We start from the raw sequence: 20,782 nt of genomic DNA on the forward strand, positions 1-20,782 counted from the left end.
TTATTCACTGGAGACCTCAACCGTAGGGGGTCAACAAACTGGAGTAAACTCTTTCTGCTTTTTATGATGTGGCGCTTTGATTTTGAAACAATACAAACTCCAAAAATCCCCTCATTCCTCTTTTTCCAAACTGATTTTATAGCAGTGGTTGGATATTTTGGGAAAGATTTTAAATCTATTTGTAAGAGTTGGATGAGAATATTGTTAGCCTCTATCTTATCTTACTCTCAGCAAGAAAGCTAATTTAAAACTACTCTTTCAAAGCAACACTTAATAGTAAACGTTTTTATTATTTATTTAAAATGTTTCAAATTTGTGCTAAAATAAAATACCTGCAATTTAAAAATAATAGCAGAACTCGCTAACAGGGAGACTGCTAACATTTACAAAGAAACTGTACATTTAAAGACACTCTGGATAAGGTAGTATGTAAGTATTGATTTATTGACCAGTACCACCAGGAGGAGTGGTATATTTAACGTAAAAGTAACCAGTAATACTCTTTCAAGTTAAGGTCCTTCATTGCAATTATCAATCTTCATGCTTAACTAATATACACAAGTATTAGTATAATTTATTATTGGTTTTATAATTATATTATATCAGATTAATATTCTGTACTGAATCTGAAACTGCAGAAACCATTTAATTATGTCAATTAAATATAGTGGAGTAAAAGTATTAAGTAGCAGAAAATGGAAACACTTAACTAAAGCACAAGTACTTCAAAACATACAGTACTTGATAAAATATACTTAGCCAGATTTATCACTGCCAATTATTGTCCGGATATTTTATTTGAGTGGAAATACATTTAATGGCGTGTAAGTAGTGAGCTGCCAGTGCTGATAAAGTAAAAAGTTCAATAATTATTAGAAAATATATCTTTCCTATGGGCTACTTTCCTTCACCGCAGTTAAGGGAAATTGGCTCCAAATGAAGTGATGAAGCGCGTACATAATAAATGCTATGTGTGGAAGGACTGTCTAGTCGTGAGTATTGAGTGTTTTATGGAACAGCACACAAGGTATTTGGGAATCATGGGATGAGGTGAGTATCAAGGTCTGCTTCAGAAGGAGCCAAGTTGACAGAGAGGGAAACCTGTCCTTTGATCCGCCCTCGTCATCCGCTGACTGTGTGTTTTTTGGAGGCCAGAACAATCTTTGCGGTTCTCTACAGCTTATATTATAAACCTCTTTGTACAACACTGCTACAGTTTGGTTTGATTATCCCTTTTTTCACCCATAGCTAAAAGATTTGATGACCTGGGTTGCGGCGTGCTGCTTATGAAAATAAGCAATGAGCTTGGAGAGGTGGGAGTATGCGTACATGCAGACATTTGCCAAATCACACTGCAAAAATATCCAGCATGACCTTCTGTCTCGCTCTCCATCACACACACTCCACTCACTCAGTCATTCTCACAAGCGTTGTTAGTTTTGGTCAGTCCACAGTGGAGGAACGTGTTCGCTGTAGCATTCTGCTGCGGTGTTGAAATACAGCAAAAGTTCAGGGATTTAACACTTCACACGAGCAGAGGGGTCGTCTGCCAACAGAGCTGAGGCTGGAGGTCGGGCTTCCAGTCAGACTGAAACTGAAGACAGGGAAGAGGCTAGAAATTGGCTGGAGATGGCAAAGGGGCCGAGGCTCGAGCTTGTATTTTACAATTGTTTTGGTAGAAGTGGTCTGGGAGTAGCTTAGGAGGAATGGTGCTTGCGGCTAAGAGGAAGCGCTGAAACATTGCCTGAAGTGCACAATTACCTACTGTAACCCTGGAACTCTCACATCAGCTGGATTAGGAAGAGAAGTAGGCTGTCTTACTGTAAATCCGATTTTTTGTTTATGGAGGAAGTAACTGTATTGAGTGATGCACTTTGGACGACTACTACAGCGTTTCAGGGTTACAAATGAGTTGGAAAGGGTTAGTCAGGATCGCTAATGAGAAGGCAAGGATTGTGAGTTGTTTTTTGTAAGAGCAGGAGACAAGCACTGTTTAGCTGCGGTCCAAAATTGGCCAGGCGAGTGTTGCCAAAGGCAGGGGGAACAGGAAATAGCGTGGGTGGAGTTGTAAACATGAACTTCAGGAGCTAGCAGGTTAGAAAGCTACAACAGCAGGACTTTTTTCATATTATTTTCCTGTGATCAATCTCTGTCACACTGCAGTCAAGCAGCATCCCTCTTTCTCTGCTGCTAGTATTATTTTGCTGTGCAGTTATAATAGAAAAGTATAAACAATCAATATTTCCTGACAGATAGATCAATCCTGCCTCCTCTCACAAAGCAGCAAAGTGGAGCCTGGCGATTTCATGCTTCAATCTTCAACACAGTGACGTGTGCAAACTGAGGCAGTAATATATTTGGCAAAAACATGATTAAATTGGTCGATAATACAATCAATTGCAATTGTCAAAAAGTATAGAGGACCACGCTTGTCATGCCTCAAAAAGGTCAAAAATGAAATACTTACAAACCTGCAGGGAATATTCGTTTAACACACTTAAAACGTTGCGTGCAGTATCCCTTTAAAATATATCGGCTGGGTTCCAACTTACCCTTATTTTGACTCGAGCGGCCTCCACCCCTCCTGGCTGCCCTGCGATGGACACCTGTTCACAATAAAAAGGTACATGTAAATCAGTTAGCCAGTTCAAAACCAATCCAAGACAAATAATGGCTCGGATCGCTGCATACAGTTGCACTTCATTTAAAAGTCGAAAGAAAAACTCTAGAACAAATATAATGAAAGCAGGAGAGGTTTAAGGGCTTCCTCGTAACTGAAACCTAATCCCCATTGTGACATATTTCCAGTTAATGTAATGTTTTATATTCTTGAACCACACAATTACAGTAACCACGAACTAACACAGCATTATAAAAATGGCCTCGACAATTGAAGTATTTTTTTTAAAACAACCACCAAGAGAGGAGGCCAGATTAACTGTTAAGACATTTTAAAAAGTGATGAATAGTGGAGCAAAGAAAAACTTGTTCTTGGGAGCTTTTATTAAAATGAAATGATCAAGCAAACATAAATATCGGCAGTCTGGTTAATCTCTGACCCGTTTCTGCCAAATTAACAAACCACACACATACTATGCATATACAGTATACACAGTGAAAACCCTTTTATGCTTCATTCTAGGAAACATGAAGAGTGCTTGAAAAATAGCCTGAATCCTAGTAGCTGCAGTAAAAAGGAAAGGTAAGTAGCCACTTCATTGATTTTCACAGTCATCTATATATGCTTATATAACAGCACTGCACTTTAATATGCTCTGTATCTGCACTGTATCTCCCAGGCTCTGCTGCAGTCAGAAAGCTTCTGGAACAACCTAAGTGGCCTAAGCCCTAAAAAAAAGAGTCTCTTGCTACTCATCAGCCCGGACTTGCATCATCAGAGTAAGACTGGAGGGGTCGGACAGTGTATGAGATACAGAATACTGACTTCAGGCATATCTTATTATGCAAAATCCACAGTGTTAGGGTTGAAATCAGTGACCTTTAAAACGGATTGAATTGTCAGTGTGCACTTCAGAGCACCTGGCCAAGATAGAGATCTAATGTCGTGCCTGGCAGAGTGCACTGCTGAACTCCTCATACTACACTTCAAGGGTAATTACAGCAGGATCCGACTGCTCCTCTACAGCCAGTCCAGCCAAAACACACCGACTTCCTCTCGGCTGGCCAATCAAAACAGCCAGCTGGACCAACCCTCTCTAAAATGTCCGGCCCGGGATGCTTTGACAGGTAATGAATTGGCTCGAGGGCTGCATGCAAAGATCAAAACAACTATTTAGAACAACTTGAGCTACAACTGAAGCAAGTGAATTGTGAAGGGCTGATGATAGTAACCACTTAAGGTGGAAGAATTCAAAACACTTACACTCAAAACATCAATCGTGTAAAATTGTGGTTCAAGAGATCAAAGCACATATTCGATGAGGAGGAGTCTTTGATCAGCTGGCAGGAAACGGCTCACTCACTCCATCCATCTACCTCTGATGCCTCATTGAGACGCCTCTGAGTATATCCATGTTGTAGATCACATACCTGGTTGCTTTTCTCTGCCTGGTTGTTCCTGTTAGAGTCTGGGAAATGGATGTGGCAACCCGTCTCCTCCATCACCCTCTTGATGTTGTTGCCACCTTTGCCGATAACGTGGGAGTGCTCTGTGTGGGAGACGTCCATCTTCAGAGTTACCCTGTTACTCTAATGAGCAGAAAAGAGAGGGCTGTGTGATGAAACTTTGATTTATAATGCTCAGTTTGTGCAGCTTGGTACTCAGAGAAAGATGCATCTTTTGATATGTTTATTTGAAAAGGCACTTCATAATACAGTTAGAAAGGTGTCATGCAATACATCCAAGTTGCAAAATATTGCAGTCATCACAGAAAGCTTATTAAACTCAATAGATAACCTTCATCACTGTGACATTTGTGACAAGTGTATGCTCTCTCTCTCCGCTCCCTACAGATGCACCGCTCGATCAGCCACCAGTTGGGCTGCGACCGACATTTCTTCCATTATCGATTAATCTGATGTTGTTTTTTTAATTAATAATTAATTGTTTGGTCTATACAATGTCAGAAAAGTTAGAAAAATGCACATCCTACTGTAGTTCTCACAATCCAAGGTGATGTGTTTAAATGTGTGTATTGTCAGCTGACAATTATTATGATATACAGTATGAGAGAGAAAAGCAAGAAACCTTCATATTTGAGAGGCTTGAAACCACATAGTCAATTTTTCAATAAAGAACCCCTTTTCAGATTGGCAGGTCAGAGAAAAGAAATTGGCAGAGAAAGAGGCTTTTGGTGCATGTCCATTGGTTTCCTCTTATTATAAATGCTGCTTTACTGAAAGCCCTCTTTTAAACACTTTCATATGCAGCAGCCCTTTTGAAAAGAAGCAAAAAGCAACAAAGTATGCAGTACATTAAAATAAATTAGTCGCATTAATAAATATCTTTGTCTGCCAGACTAAAATAAATGGCCTTTTCGTGACAAAGACATACAAGACGGTATAAACTAAGCCAATAATGTGTTGCTCTTTTGTGTCGGGCTGGCCAAAGTGCACAGATGAGTGCAGGCCCCCAGGGGGTGCTACAGCGCAATCGTCCAGGTACAATTTTCTGTGTGTTCCATGGCAACGGAAACCTGCACACACAAACACCACACACACACACACAACACACACACAACACACACACACACACACACACACACACACACACACACACACACACACCCACACACACACACACCACACACACACACACACACACACCCACACACACACACACAACACACACACACACACACACACACACACAACACACACACAACACACACACACACACACACACACACACACACACACACACACACACACACACACACACACACACACACACACACACACACACACACACACACACACACACACACACCACAATCCCTGACAAGGCTTGGGATGAGAGTATCTGGCCAGATAAGTGCCAAGTTTACACCACACTGCTGTGTGCAATCTGTCACTGACCAGTGGGAGAGCCGAGGTGAAATACATTAATGCAAACTGAACAGCAGCGAGAAAAAGGAGTCAAAGAGAGTGAAAAAGAGAAAAAGGGGAATGACACACAGTCTTATCTTTACCTCGATAAAAGATGTTTACCGTACCTTTGTGTCGAGGACGGACATAATTCTGTCTTTGGCTTCCCTCACATTGTCCCTCTTCCCGCACACCTTGATGTGTGGATCTGCAGGGAATAACAGTGGAAGAAAAGAGAAAAGCAGAGAGAGGGATGTTTAACTTGTGGATGTTATTATGCGTGAGAGTGTCAGTGCTGATAAAAAAGGGAAGAGATGCAACGTGAGGGTGTGGGACACAATTTGAATCCATTTAACCAAACATTACACAGCAGTCTGGATGTGTCAACGAATTAGAGCAGGTCAGAGAATACCTCTGCAGCAGTAATTGCTGCTTTGATATCTGCCGAGTCTCATTTAAGTTGAAGAGCAACCACACCATGGGAGGAGGAGGAGGAGGAGGAGGAGGAGGAGGAGTGCAGCTCTGTGGAATTATATTCAGGAAATCCTTCAGAACACTTTGTGTGCTCTTAGCACCCCGCTACAGAAAAATGCTCTCAGTGGTCACACAACAGAAGTAAAGGTCCCAATAGCTTGAGTAACCTGTGCTCCCAGAAGCCTTGTCAGCCTCTTAATACTTCAGATAAAATAACCAAACACTGCATACCAAAAGCATTCAGAGCTAATGCTTGTGTAGCGTTGGGTAAGCTAACATCTGGCTCCGCGCATGCTGGACCCCTGGAGAACGCAAATGTGAAAATGCATGAACACACACAAATTAAAATGTGCACACGCATGTACTACACACTCATGGTCCATCGCCTCTGTGTTAACTGTACTGAGCAGCAGGAAGTCAACTAAGCTGCTTTCCAGGAATACCCCTCCCCATACACACACTTAAAGCATCTGAGATTTACAGTATGGGCTCCAGTCAGGACTCACTGAGGTAGATTTACTCTTAGTAGTTGGGAACTCTGCAAACCCCATGGAAGCATGTTCTGAGTTTCAAAGAGCAAAGAACAGAACACAAATAAGAACCCTTAAAAAACAATGGCCAGGACATATTTTTGTGATGACATGGGAAGTTTCTGATTTCCAGAATGTTTTATATGATGAATATCTCACAAAAGCCAAACCAAGAAGCTCTCTATGGAGCCCCAAAATACAATGAGAACACATTATCTCAGTCTCCTGTAGAACGTAAAAGAACATGGGATGGCTAAAATGAAATTCAGTTTTTAGAGGTATGTGAAGGGGGTTCAGCTCTATATTTAATGGAGTCTACGGGGACCATAGAGTGCCAGCAGTGTCACAGGGGTCAGGAAATGTCAGCACGTAGTACAAGAGATGCTGGATCTCATGGGAGAGGAACAACAGCTCTTTGAAGGCCTGAAGGGTAGGAACTAAAGCTGCCGTCTGAGACAAAAACAAAACAAAGGAAACAGAAAAAAGAGCAAAAGTGGTTAGAGACCCATCGCAGTCTCAGCGCTGGTTCCAGGAACATTTCCCATCATACAGCTGTTGCTGTGAACAATAGAAATGTCTCCACTTCCTCCTGTGGCACCCACTGTGACCATTAGAGGGAGTATGGTTCTTCCAGTGACTGACCTGCACTGCACATCTGGCAAACATTAGCCAGCCTAAACGAGTGTTGCAGTCGTGATGTAAAACACCCCCGCATTTTTTAAATGGAGTGTGGTGTACTGTATGCTCCTTTTCGATGATTGATTGTGGTATAAAGAATGAACACCTTAAGTCTTAATTTGGCGCACACAACAGCTGGAAAAGCAAACAAAAACAAGAGTAGACTTGCAGCTGCAAAACTTGAATGTTTTCAGTCGCACAAATTTCAGTTCCACTTGACGGAGAAGAAACCTTTTGACCCAGAGCTCCGTGCTGGCAAAGCTAAAGCATTTTTCCAGCTGAGGACTACATTCGAAAATACCACACAAATGAAGGGAATTAAGTCCATTTGGCTTGGCGTTTCTCATTCAGAACATCTGCGGGAAGTTTGAATCGGACAACTGGCAAGTAGAAGAAGTAGAAAGACAAAAAACAGAGATAAAAACATGCTTGATATATTAAAACACATCTCACAGTATTGGCCATTCTGTCACTCAGTGCAACATGAACCTTTCATGTGTGAGTGATTTAGCTGCTCTCTGTATTAAATCAGTAACAGAGTGCTGATGATGGATCGACCCAGAGGCTAACAACTAGCCTTATCACACTTATGCAGGTGGCAGGGACAGCTAGCTGCAGGTGATAAATGCCATAGATTTTGGCCCTGCATGAGGAGAGGACACAAACATACAAATCCCCCACATCTGCTGGTATCCTGCAGGGTGTAACCAATTCCAGACCTAACATAAAAGACAGCACTAATGCAGAATTCCATGAAAACAGGGAAAACTAACACCCTATGAGTTTGGATTAGGCTAACTCAAAATAATCTGTACCAACTATAGCACTTCATCAGCTATTTTAGGGGCAGAGAAAGTTGGTTTGACCCTGTAAGGAGTAAAATATTCTTTTTTTTAGCAATCGTGCACTCTCTCTTTCCCTCTCACGAGTCCAGGTTGTGAAAACAGATGGTCAGATCTACATGTCTCTTCTCCCACAAAATCATTCGATCGTAAGATAACTGTAAGGGATTAGCCAACATTCTTCCCCTCTGCTGCTCTCAGTTTACGCAACACAGGGAAAAATCCATCAGGCTACAAGTCATGGTTCAGAATTTTAAATATCATCGACAGAACATCATTTCCAGGTGGTGTTGGAGGCAGGTTTTGTGAATGAATGAATGAATGGTCCGGATGAATGGATGGTTGTGTGTGAGTGGCTTGCCAGGGTTTACAGTTGATTAAGTATCTAGAGGAAAATATGTTGCAGATTCTGATGGAACCCCGTCAACTATTTTCTATACAGAGTGAGTGAGGAAGTTACATAATGTCATTGGATTCCACATCTGGCTTGAAGACGTACACCGGCAATTCTCCTGAGGACAACAAAACGGGCACAGCTACACCTACTCCTCAAACTCCGTCTCACCCCCTCCCGGAAGAACTTTAAATAACCGTGATAATGTTTTATTGGTAACAGAGTGCAACAAGAACAACTCGGCCAAAAAAAAGAGCGGGTTTCAATACAACTCCCACCCTCCTCTTCCTCCACAGCTAAAAAATACAAATTCCTTAGCACAGATAAAGTTACTGGCTTTCATGTTTTCAGACTCAATTTAACTTTTGAATAATGAATGATAGTGCAACCTTGAAAACACTTCCTTATTGTCCATCTGAGACCAATTACTTTCCTTAGAACATATTTCTGGTTAAAGCAACACTGACAAAAAATCATTAACCTATGTTTGGTGGAGAGTTAACACAGCTATGGTGTTACCTCACATTCACACATCAGGTTTAGTTTGGCTCTTTTGTCGTTACACATCTTTAAAATGATTTGTGAACTTTGCATTTCTGTTAGATACACAGTAGGCAACAGTATTTCAAGAATGTGTTAAAGGAAGTCATAAAAACGTATGCCTGAGTTGGTGGACTTGTGGCAGGTTAAATCCATATTTGAAAACCGATTCATACATTATGTATGGTTGCATAAGGGAAAAAGTGTTTAGGAGTACATGGATCCTGTAGGAATATAATCTTAAAAAGGGATATAAAAAAAAGGAAAAACTAGTCACCTTTTTTGGACTTGGCTCCGATTTTCAGTTTGGACGGCCAGGCTATCTGCGTTTGGGTCTCATCCATGATCTGGAACAGAGGGAAGGAGGGCTGACATTAGCTTATCACAATCATCAATACTGGCAGTGTGTTGACAGACAAATACACACATTTCATTGGGCTCTAGTCAGGATAATCAAGGTCCTTCACTCTGTCTTAATGTGGCTTTGGCTTGGCTTGCAGTGTGGACAACTCTTCACTACTGCTTCTCCTGTACTGACAAATATTCATTGTTTAAGTAAACATATAAAACAAGTAAAAACCCTTGCATGATGAAAAGTGGAGCATGTTAGAATGGGCAAAGTAAAAGTAATGAAACCCAGAGAAGTCAATAATAGCTGCGGGTTTAGTTTCAACATGTCTGATGATATAAGCCAATATGATGTTTCCAGACATTTCTTTGTTTCTGCTCAACTACCAAATCCTCCCACCCTTACACCACCCAAAAAAACAAAAACAAAACATTACACTTGGCTTTGGTGCATGTGAAAAATGCCAACAACAATCTATGTAAGAGGTCTTTGACAAGTCTCGTCATCGTAACCACAAGCACATGCAAGGATGTGAAAAAAGAAAACTGCTGGCAGCACCAAATAAAAACAGCAAGGAGCTGGTCAAGACGCTGTCAGCGTTCCAATCAGAGCAAATCTATTCCCCACCCTGCTGCTCCTCTTTCTGAACACCAGGAAGCTCACCTTGCTCGGTTTCCTGGCTACAGATCCACAAACAAGCCCCATGAGAAATGCCCGCCATCACGAGTGGTTGATGCGAGTGGAAAAAAGAATAAGTAGGAAAAACTGTCAAACCTTCCAAAAAATTAGGACCCGAAATGATCTCTCGTAACGTTATGCTCTGGATTTCCACAAGTCTTGTTTTCTCAAAAGGTTCCTGCGGCCTTTTTGTTTGTTTTAATACTTTCCAGGCGTTTGTGTTTTTAGGGTGAAGATATGGATTTCTCGAATTTCTCTAAGCTTCGACCATGTGATCATTCACCCGAGGACGACTTCCACCCATTACATGATGAGCAGCACTTAATCTTCCTTGGTGGCTCAGTGCATTAAGCAATGAGCCCCAAATGAAAGAGAACGTGGATTAACAGCCATCAGCACTGCCAGAGAAGATAGGACGTTAAATAGCACAGCAATCAATAGCCTTCAATATATCTTTTTTTACAAATATATCCGCTACTTTTTCTTGCCAAATAATAACAAATACAGCCTGTACTCCTATGGGATGTGGTGCACAAATCCAAAAGGGAAGTGCTTAAATTCCTCCATATGCTCTCCTGGAAGCAGCGTGGTCTGTTTGGCATCTTTTGCAACACATTCTGACAGTTTATCCACTGCCAGCCTCACGTACCTGTACAACAGAGAGACAGCTTGGAAAGGCCTGATGCGTGCCTCTCTTTACTTTGCAGCTATATACTCAGAGTCCATGATGGTTGAGTGGAAGCCCTTTCAAGCCTCACTGATTTCCTACAACATCCTATAATCACATACACAAATGGACAGCCTAGGCGAGCAACAGAATGAGCTGCTAAGGCCATTACCCTGCCACTAGAAGAGCAAGCTTAAACGTAATTAGTTTAAACTTTTAATAAGAACCATTTGATTCATTAAAGCAAGATGTTCATTGTTTTTAGCACACAAAATTCTTCCTTCAAAAAGGCACAGTTTCTTTGCTCTTTAGAAAATCAAGATTCTGCAACGCTCATAAAACAGATCTGTTTAAGCCAACAAAATCATTGCAAAACACATTTGTACAACAGTTAATATTTTGTTGCATTCTTCCTTCACTCTCTTAAGCTCAAGTTGGATGTCTTTGAGTATTATGTTCTAGCAGCAGAGAAACACGCTATCAGTCATTCTCATGAGATCTATCCTGCTTGTGGCTCTGCATTTACTCACAGTTTCTGTTGAGTGAATCACAAAAACAAATTGTGCAATTATGAAATAAAAGGAGAATACTTTTCAGATGAGCTCGCTCAACTATTTTTGTTAAGGATTCTTTTGTGGTATCATTTAATATGACTAAGCTGAAAAGAGTTACAGTGTTATCATCCAGCATGCTAATGACCCCCATTGATGTGCTCCAACTGGAAACCTTCCCTCCTATCTGCAATATAGTCACAGTGCCAAAATAATATTATCAGTCTATTCACTCAGATTGGTTTTACACGCACTAAAATGTAGGCCTGAAACCAAAATTGATGAGTTCTGTGTTACTAGGTTTCCTACTACCTTGAGGCACAAGCTACTCTAATGTACAACATGACACCCTCCCACCGTCATCTGGTAAAAGCATAATAAATCACAAAAACCCTGTGGCTAAATGCTAACTTTTTTCTCTATAAACTGAAGTCACTTGCTCACACCAACAGCTGGATGTATCATAACAACATTAAAAGGACATTATGTTCCCAGTGATAAGAAGTAACTCCTTTTCTTTTGCCTCCAAATTTCCCTTGACTTCTTCTCCTGCGACAATGACACATGATTCTGGTTTTAAATTGAACGCCTCCTTGAAAAAATCCACACGTTAAAGAAACGACACCGCCGCAACCTCTTAGAGGCTGTTGGAATTACAGTGGCAATGTGGGGGCGAATGGCAGACGAGTGTTGCAGTGTATGTCATTAAAAGGTGCTAAGCTACAATGGACATGTGCTTTTCAATCTTTTTTTTAGCAGCTACGCAGTTTAGAAAACCCAGTAACGTAAAAGCTTCTGATAAAAAATGACAAAAGCAACACATCTGAAGTAACTCCAATTATACTTTCCCTAAATGATCAAACTTTAGGTGCTATGCCTCATCAACTTTTTCTCTAAAAGAGCTTTGTTCAGAGAGACCTGTTTCCTGTCCAGCATTGCTGTTCTTGGCAGCAACGTGCAGATGGGACTGATTTCTGACAGACCACACACCATTTTAAAGGGTGGATGGCGTTTATTTTTATGGAGGGGCTTGCAAATACCTCTCAAATGGGTCAAGATATTTGCTCAAATTAGGTTACCTATATATTTAGGGTTTCACCCTTTCTTCTCAACCACCCCGCCCTTTCTGAGATGAATAAATACATAAATGACTAAGGTTCTGATCAGTTTCATGGCAGGACCTTGACACGATGATAGGTTTCCAGCTGCAGCCGTGCAGGGCTGCACGTGAAATCAAACAGGCAAGTTCCTGAAAGACAGCACATGTGTTCAACACACGTGACTGTGTGTGTACCTCTGGATGTGTGTGCTACTATAGCTCAGCAGCAATCAACATGGCAGAGGCATGTTTCCTGGTCTGCATTGCAATGGTGCAGCTGTTGATTCAGCTGGATTGAGTGTGTGTGTGTGTGTGTGTGTGTGTGTGTGTGTGTGTGTGTGTGTGTGTGTGTGTGTGTGTGTGTGTGTGTGTGGGGGGGACACAGAGGACTGCAGAGGGGTGTAAGAGGGCAGGGTTAGGAGACCGACTGAGGGAACAGCATGCACTGAAACATCCCCACGAGACTCCACAGCCATAACTGAGTTCATGTTAACAACCTGGGTGTTAACTCGCAGCTAAAGCCCCTAACACCTCGGGCTACTACTAACATATGCATAGTTATGAAAGAGAAACACTACGCCTACAACTACACTAAAGCAATATAAACTAATTGAACCTCTATGAAAAACACAAACATTTGTCATTATGTTTCGATGGTACTGTTTTCCTATTTTCCCAAGAGGAGCAAAATACAAGAAGCTTCAGTGCTATAGAGCAAATGAATTATGCCTGGCCTGAGATCTGAGTGAACTGGCACTTATACATCCCGCCTGGCATTATTTACAGAGCCACAGCTCCTGGGAAAGAGTGATGGAAGGGGGATCAGAGACCAAGTTGCAAGAGGTTCAAAGGCATCTCACAACTCAAATCCACTCCAAGCTCTTCCGTGGTTCAGTTATCGTCTTCACCAGCCGAGCTTCTCGGCACTCAGCTGTCCCGCGGCTCAACTTCTGCACAGCTCTCCAAACAGCTTAGTGGTCTGTGCCATGATTTTACACTCCAACAGTCCTCGATCCAAAAATTGCAAAGCACAACCGTGCGATGAACTGCTCACTTGAAGCAATTAATTTGCAGAGAAATCCCCTCGTTATACCAGATTGATAACAATGACACATCAGGCATCGGTCTAATGAAATGCAATAATCAAATAACAGCAGGAGGGGGAGGAGGATCTAGGGAAGAGCAGGAGGAAGAGTTAGGAGACAAAAACAAGACTGTACAGAAAGAGGGACATGAAGCTGGCGAGATTCTCCATGTGAGCTGAAGTGACTTGCACAATGTTTATTTCCCAGCTGTGGCACCCTCCTGTGGTCCCACTCTTTCTGCTTTCCTCTCAACTTTCTCATCAACAACATGAGGACTGTTTATGCTCCATTATAAAAGCTTTGCTCAGGACTCAAAGGAAGTCCAACAGACAGTGAATAAGAGGGTTTCATCAACCACAGCCAGTGTGCCTGTAGAGAAAATGTGGGGGTGGACCATTATGTTGCTCATCGGAGAATGAACTCTAAATCTCATTCCCAGAGCTAATATGTAAAAGCCTGTGCGTCAAAAACGACCTTACCCTAGTGAGAGAGTTGCTATGGCTGTGCTTTATGAGTCTCTCTGAGTGTGTGAAGTACATGGGTGTGTTGGACGGGCAAGGAAGCAGCCAAACTCAAGAGTTTCCATTTTCATCAACTCCAAGGTATTTCACACACCTCATCCATTTTCTTTCAACAATACCGTTCCACAGGCGCACTCAGTGTTTATTTTCCTGACTTTAATTGGGCATGTATAGTGATCACGCTATCAGAGGGAAACTATACAGAGTTATCCAAATGGAAATTCTACAATAAAAACATGACTTTAGTACTTTACTGCTCCTCGCCAGCATGCAAACCCAAACAGCTGCACACTAATTTCTAATTTACAATTTCTCCTCTAATAACCTCCATTTCTTTGAACAAGCTGTGAGAGTCTTTCAAGCCAGAGACTTTAAAATATGTGACTTTGAAAGTCAATACACGAACAGCCTTAGTTTGTCAGAATATCTTTGTGTAACGAGGTAGACACCTACACTGGATATCTAAAACCTTACAGTTATATCCAGACCAAAAAAGGTGGAGACAGAGCTACAATATATCAAGGGTCTTTGTTGAGCCTTTGTTCCAAAAGGAAGAGAATTTCGAGGCGCCTGGTTTGCATTACTTGGTTTTATAAAACTGCTTCAGAGACAGCTAAATTGCCTCCTTCTTTGACATTAAACTCAGCTTTCTAACCTCCAAAACCAAACACGGAAAATAGACAAAAGGGGAATGCTAAAACAAACCGCTGTCCATCATTTATTTCATTACAGGCCATTAACATACTATGGAGGGAATTTAACGTATACAGGAAGCTGGATTTTAAACAAGAAAGAAACCAAAGGGGATGTTCTTAATGATAACTGCTGCTCAAATTCAATTAGCACTTTCATTGTTAAAACATGTAATTGCTTTTGCTTTCAGAGCCATGTGATAACTTTTCTCTTGCATCATAGATACAAATGAACTGTGTCAGTGTTAGGGTTAAGCAATATGGCAAAAGTGTTTATCATCCTAATTAGATTCACTATTCTAAAGAATCTTTTAATTTCCCTTCAATTGATGTATAACCTGTAAAAAACAAGGACTGTTTCATCTTAGACATCATCTATTTAAATAGATACATTATTAATAAAATAACCCACAAATATTCTCTTGTGAAATGTTTGAAAAGGTCTGCCATATAATTGTTAGAAAACAGATTAATGCTGTTATGTGATTGGTTGTTAGTGTGCTGTCAAGCAATGTATCTTATTGACAGCATAAGTTTATCATTTCTTAATTGGGGAAAAGGTTATTCAATGTAGATTCATTTCAAAGTTAATTGTTGGAGAAATTGAGGCTTTAATAGAAAGTACTAAAAACTAATCCTTGTAGTTGTAGCTTTTGTAAAAGAGAATTGATTCATAAAAATGACTATATAACATCTACAGTGAATATTTAACTCCACACAGGGTCACACACTTGACTGATCATGGAGCAGCAATGACACAATGTGAGCAAGTTGAGATGTGAAAAACCATTCAAGACTATTCAAGTTCACCGAGGCAGATCCTAGTTTTATTGGATGTAATGAGGCTTTAGAGAATTAACTAATTCAATCAGTGACAAAGAAAAGGCAGAGCTGGCCGGAGCAGGCCTGTGTTCAACTTCTCTCTCATGTAATACTGACGAAATGATCTGGTGTAATATGGTGTATTATGTGAGGGAGAAAGGCTCACTGTGTTGTGTCAGCTGTGTTATAGGATCAGAGCCCTGCAGCGATTCAACGTCAGCATCGTTCTGTTGTTTTTGTTTGGTTTGATTTGTAATTGCGAGTGACTGGAGGAGCACCTGACATCTGCTCCCTTCACCAAGAGAGAAGTGATGCTCGGCAGGCTTGAACGCAACCCATAGACAAAGTAAACACCGTCCAAGTGCAGACTACACACTCACCTCCTGAAAGAAATCCTCTCCGCCGTTCACTCTCCCCTCAGAGGCAGCTAGAATGAGACAGAGAAAGAGAAAAAATAAATCCCTCAAACCACACAGAGCCAACTCAGTTTTTATACGCAGTGTAACCTTAACAGCCAAATCACAGACCGATTATCCAGTCACCTCAATGTTACGGTATCCTCACTCAGAGCAGTGTTTATGGTGGATCTCCATTTCTTTGGATATTGTGTTTGGCACGGATCCTGATACTGCTCATAGGTAGGAATGCTCACAGTAATTTTCTATAATCCTTGAGATGGGAAACGGCTTCCGTGTAACAAATTGATGGATACAGTGAAAATACTTGGGTATTTTGGAGAGAAAGAGTTAATGAAGTATTTCATACCATACTTAGCTCAACTGGTGTTCGTTTCACACTTCTTTAAAAGGCTTTAACACTTTTGTAATGTATCTGTCAGCATACTGTACACTTCGGCCATTGGGGGTTACAGTATATGAAAAGCTCAAAAGCACCTGTAAACAAAATAAGCACTTAAGAAAAGTACATTCTCATGTGAAATAGGCAAGAAATGCAGCTGATACGGTAAGCTGGATAGAAACAAGAGAGCCAACGACCAAAACCAATGAGGCCTGTAGTCGTCGCTCCAACACATCTGCAAGTCCTTTCAACTGTGGCCGCTCTGTTGATGCAAAATACATATCTGCTCTCCAAGGAGAACTCTCATGTTCCTCGGCCTTTCGGGAGAACAGGGAGGTTTAATGATGCGTTGCAGTCAGCGTTCTCAAGGTGGATCTGTTGCTGTCTGAGCGAATCTGGGTCAGGAGCTGCAGTATATCTCTTGTGGGTTGCACAGTTCAGGCATAAAGGCTTGCCTCAAGAACGATGTTATGATTATAAGAAAAAACAAAGTCATGCTATGAAGACAATGCTTTTATATCCAATGAACCGTTGAACTGTATACATTTAAATTAGCGTTGGCTGAGCAAGATTACCCAATCAATTGAGAGGGAAAATAAATCAGCAACTATTTTTACAACTGATTAACTGTTTAAGTTGTTTCTCATGCAAAAAGGCTAAGGCATATCTAGTTACCCCTTCGCAATATGATAGGAAACTCAATATTTAATTCAATAATGTTTGAGACTTTTGGTGGGAAAAAACAAGCTATTTGAAGTGGTCTCCTTGTTCTTTTGGAAATGATGATGACCCTTTGTCCTCATTTTTTGTTTTATTTACCAAATTGATCAATTGTGAAGTGAGTAGTTGTGTTTTGCAGCCCTATCATTTTCAAAACATCACAATTGCAGCCACAGGGTGGAATTATAAAACTAAAAAGTATATATTATTTTTGCACGGTGAACATATATAGGCAAACATTAGCTAGGGAGGGAAAATGGCGATTTCTTTTGGAACAGAGACAGAAATCTTATCAGGGCATTTGTTTTACAAAATAGTAAAGTTTTATATTCTGCAAAGCACATATTTCAGCTGTAGATAAATGTATAAACGGTATATACAGTTCACCTAATCTTTATACCTATCTGTTTTCCTAACAAATAATATAAGGCCTGCAGTGCACACTACTGTATGATGTGAATCCTGGATGTAGAGGCATTGTTACAGTATGACTTTACCCATCAATTTCACATTTCAACAGCCCCAACACAGAAAATGAAAACCCTCACTGAACACGGTTTCATTTTCCACCAGACCCGACATTACGGCCTATAGCGATACATCATGAGCGTTTAACACATGCTTGTAATTATGCACACGGCCCAGTAAACAAGTGCAGGCCGCGGTTAATGAAGACAAAGAGACAGTTCTGCCGCGGCTCAAAGGGTAAGTCAATTTCAGATAAAGTTTGTGTACATCAAACACACACCACCACATTACACTGATAACAGATGCTGGCTACTCTTTGGCTCATCGCTCAACAACAGAATAATATGAACAGAAGGAAAATGTATGAATAATCTATATTGGAAAAAACCCTTTAACAGCATTTCAGTGTCTATTTATAAAGACGTAAGGAATACGCCCACCAACAACTAGCACTTTATATAAATTACCAGCATAGCCTACATTTTAAATAAGACAATATCCAATTCAAAACATCACCCACAAAGTAAAGATACATATTGCCAACCCATTGAGCTACGACACATCAAATTATACCAATCTTTTTTAAACGCATTGCTTGCTTTGGAAACACATTTGACCAAAGAAAATGCCAACTGTCGGGACTCCATGGAAGAGTTACAACAACAGATGGAAAATGTCACAGAAGGGAAAATAACAAAGTTGCTAAAGCAATGTTGTATTCCTCTTTAGCTGCTTCAAGGGCCTCAGATTTTTGTTTAAATTACAGTAATTTCACAGAGTGGCTGATGCACACAGTGATTCACTCGGCTCACGGCCAGATGCTGTGCAGAAATGGTGGAGTAAATGGAAAAGGCATGCAGCAAGCCGTAAACACTGATGTGGACTGAGTTTATCACACATTAACATGTGTTAGGGCTAGAGCTGAAAAGATTATTTGTTTGTTGCTAAAGATAAAATGAAACTACAACGATAATTGATTGTTTGTGTTAGTAAATTCGTTTTTCTTTTCTCATATGATAACCATCAACATATTTCATTTTAAATATTAAGAATATGAAGCTGTGGGAAATAGACAGACACTTAAAGGATACAAAAGGATTAAAAAGTATTCAATAGATTAACCGACAGAGTTAGGAGTTATTCTTAGTGACAGCACTAGCTCATAGTAAATCAATGTGGGCGGAAAATCTAATATATTCCGTTAATCTAATGATCCTAAGTAGTAGTAAGTGTTTACATCCAATATTTAGTTAAGATGACTTAGGATGACTAAGACCAGCTCTGACTGAACGTCTCTGTTCTTAGGTGGCCTGAAGTTATCCAAGTTTATAAAAGACTTGGCGTTTCCTGTAAGAACTAAGACAAACAAAGAAAGTGTAACAACAGCCAACAGACTGTAAGTAGAGCATTTCACTGGGCCTTTCTGTCTGTGTTATTCTTTTATCAAGTATCAAAGCAAATCCCTAAGGTAAATCCTCTTTCAGTCGCCAATTAAAAAGACAGATATAAAACATGGTGTGCTAGGTTAAAAGCCACTAACAAACAGGTCATAATACCCTCCTAAGTAATGATTTTAAACGTTGTTTTCTACAGTATATTGAATTATACGCTCCACTTGAACTGTCGTTGATTTGTATACTTACTGGATATGTAACAGAGGTCTGTTATTATTCACAGAGAAAACAGTTACTGAAAAGGATTAAGAAAAAAAACTTCTGCTGTTTGTTTGCCTCCAGTTTTGAGGATGCAGTCAGGCAGAGGGAAAGATGTGACTGAGCAAACCTGCATCTATAACGCTCAGCAAACACAGAACAACAATTAGTGCCACTAACTGAACATCACACACCATCAACAGGGCAGGCAGGTGCAGGTAGCATTGGCACGATAACGATATTTTAATAATAGTTAAAAAACACTGCCAGAGTGAATTCAAATGTCTATTTCAGCTGCATTCAAAGAGTTCCTAATGCCATTATACTTTGACAGGATCTATCCACATGTTTCCACAGGAACACTACATTATAGACATGCAATCACTTCTTCTCATTAAACATGCATACATGCATTACTGTACATGATGACTTCTCCTTTTAAGTACTTTATTTGCCTCCACTGGGAGATGCAGCCATAAACACGAGCAACTATCTAATATTGTCCTCCAATCAGACTATGAAGCCAACTGATTATTAAAACAACACACAGACTATAAAACGTGTTTGCTGTTTTACTATGTCAGTAGGAGTGTAACGGTATCCGTATTCGTCCCGTCACGGTTCGAACGTCACGGTTCGGTGCATGCAGTCACACGACGAATACGCCTTTTTTTTACGAGTGGGAAAAAAGTCTGTCATTCAGGGCAGTATCCACTACACCAGTGGTTCTCAACTGGTTAGGCCTCGGGACCCACTTTTTACTTGGTCAATACATCGCGACCCAACATTTTGAAGCACTCAAATCTATTCAACAAAAAATCGTGCTGTAATATATACGCTTTTCAGAATACAATATTAATAAAAGTGAAGTACAGTGCATATATCCCTTATATCCCTTCACAGAACTAAAGTATGCTTTTAAAAAAGGTTTAATGAGTTGATGGAATCAAAGCTGAACTATATAAAAAGGCACGCATGCTGAAAACCCAACCCCAGCAGGGGGGTCTGGGGGGATTCTCCCCCAGGAGATTTTTAGAAATACTAACATAAACTACGCATTCTGGTACACTCTGAGAAGAAAATAAATAAATCTATTACTACCCGACATATTAATAATATTTTATGCCATTGTTTGTTTTTCACTTAGTTCTGACAGCTTGCTGAGAGAAGAGTAAAGAGGAGATAGTCTGTGTGACTTACTTTAAATTGTGGGTAAGGGTAGATAGCCCCCATTGTTCTGTGACCTGTCAATCATCAAACCGGGGGTCATATTTCATTATGTGTTCATTTTTATCTGAAGTTGTACCCATGGATGTATAAAGAATAGTTCTACCGCAGTTATTCTCCGTGGGGACTTCCGGCAACAATCTTGATTCTGATTGGCCAGAAGACTCGAAAAAACATCAGCAAAGATGTTTTATTGAGAAGATGATCACTACGTGACAGAAGTTTTCAAAACCATTTATTGTCTCCGGTACTTCCAGTCCAACGCCTACTGCATGCACAGCGTTAGAAAATCGGTCCTTCAAAAATAAAAGTTTGCATTTTTTCCCAAAAAAAAAAAAAAAAAATTCAATTTTTTTTTTCAACTTTTTTTTCTTCACTCACACATCCGCGACCCACTTGAAACGGGTCCGCGACCCACTTTTGGGTCGCGACCCACCAGTTGAGAACC

The 20,782-nt window shown here is 40.5% G+C and overlaps 1 protein-coding gene across 1 annotated transcript in view; it reads right to left on the reverse strand.

Annotated features, from left to right (window-relative positions):
- LOC117499956 (protein bicaudal C homolog 1-like) overlaps positions 1-20,782 on the reverse strand; it is a 58,952-nt gene that overhangs the window by 23,989 nt on the left and 14,181 nt on the right. Inside the window, 5 exon segments of the mRNA XM_034152669.1 lie at positions 2,553-2,606; positions 4,051-4,209; positions 5,676-5,755; positions 9,283-9,352; positions 15,850-15,896. Coding sequence (XP_034008560.1) covers positions 2,553-2,606; positions 4,051-4,209; positions 5,676-5,755; positions 9,283-9,352; positions 15,850-15,896 — 410 coding nt within the window.

This window comes from Trematomus bernacchii, unplaced genomic scaffold, assembly GCF_902827165.1.
Source record: "Trematomus bernacchii unplaced genomic scaffold, fTreBer1.1, whole genome shotgun sequence".
NCBI classification, from domain to species: Eukaryota; Metazoa; Chordata; class Actinopteri; order Perciformes; family Nototheniidae; genus Trematomus; species Trematomus bernacchii.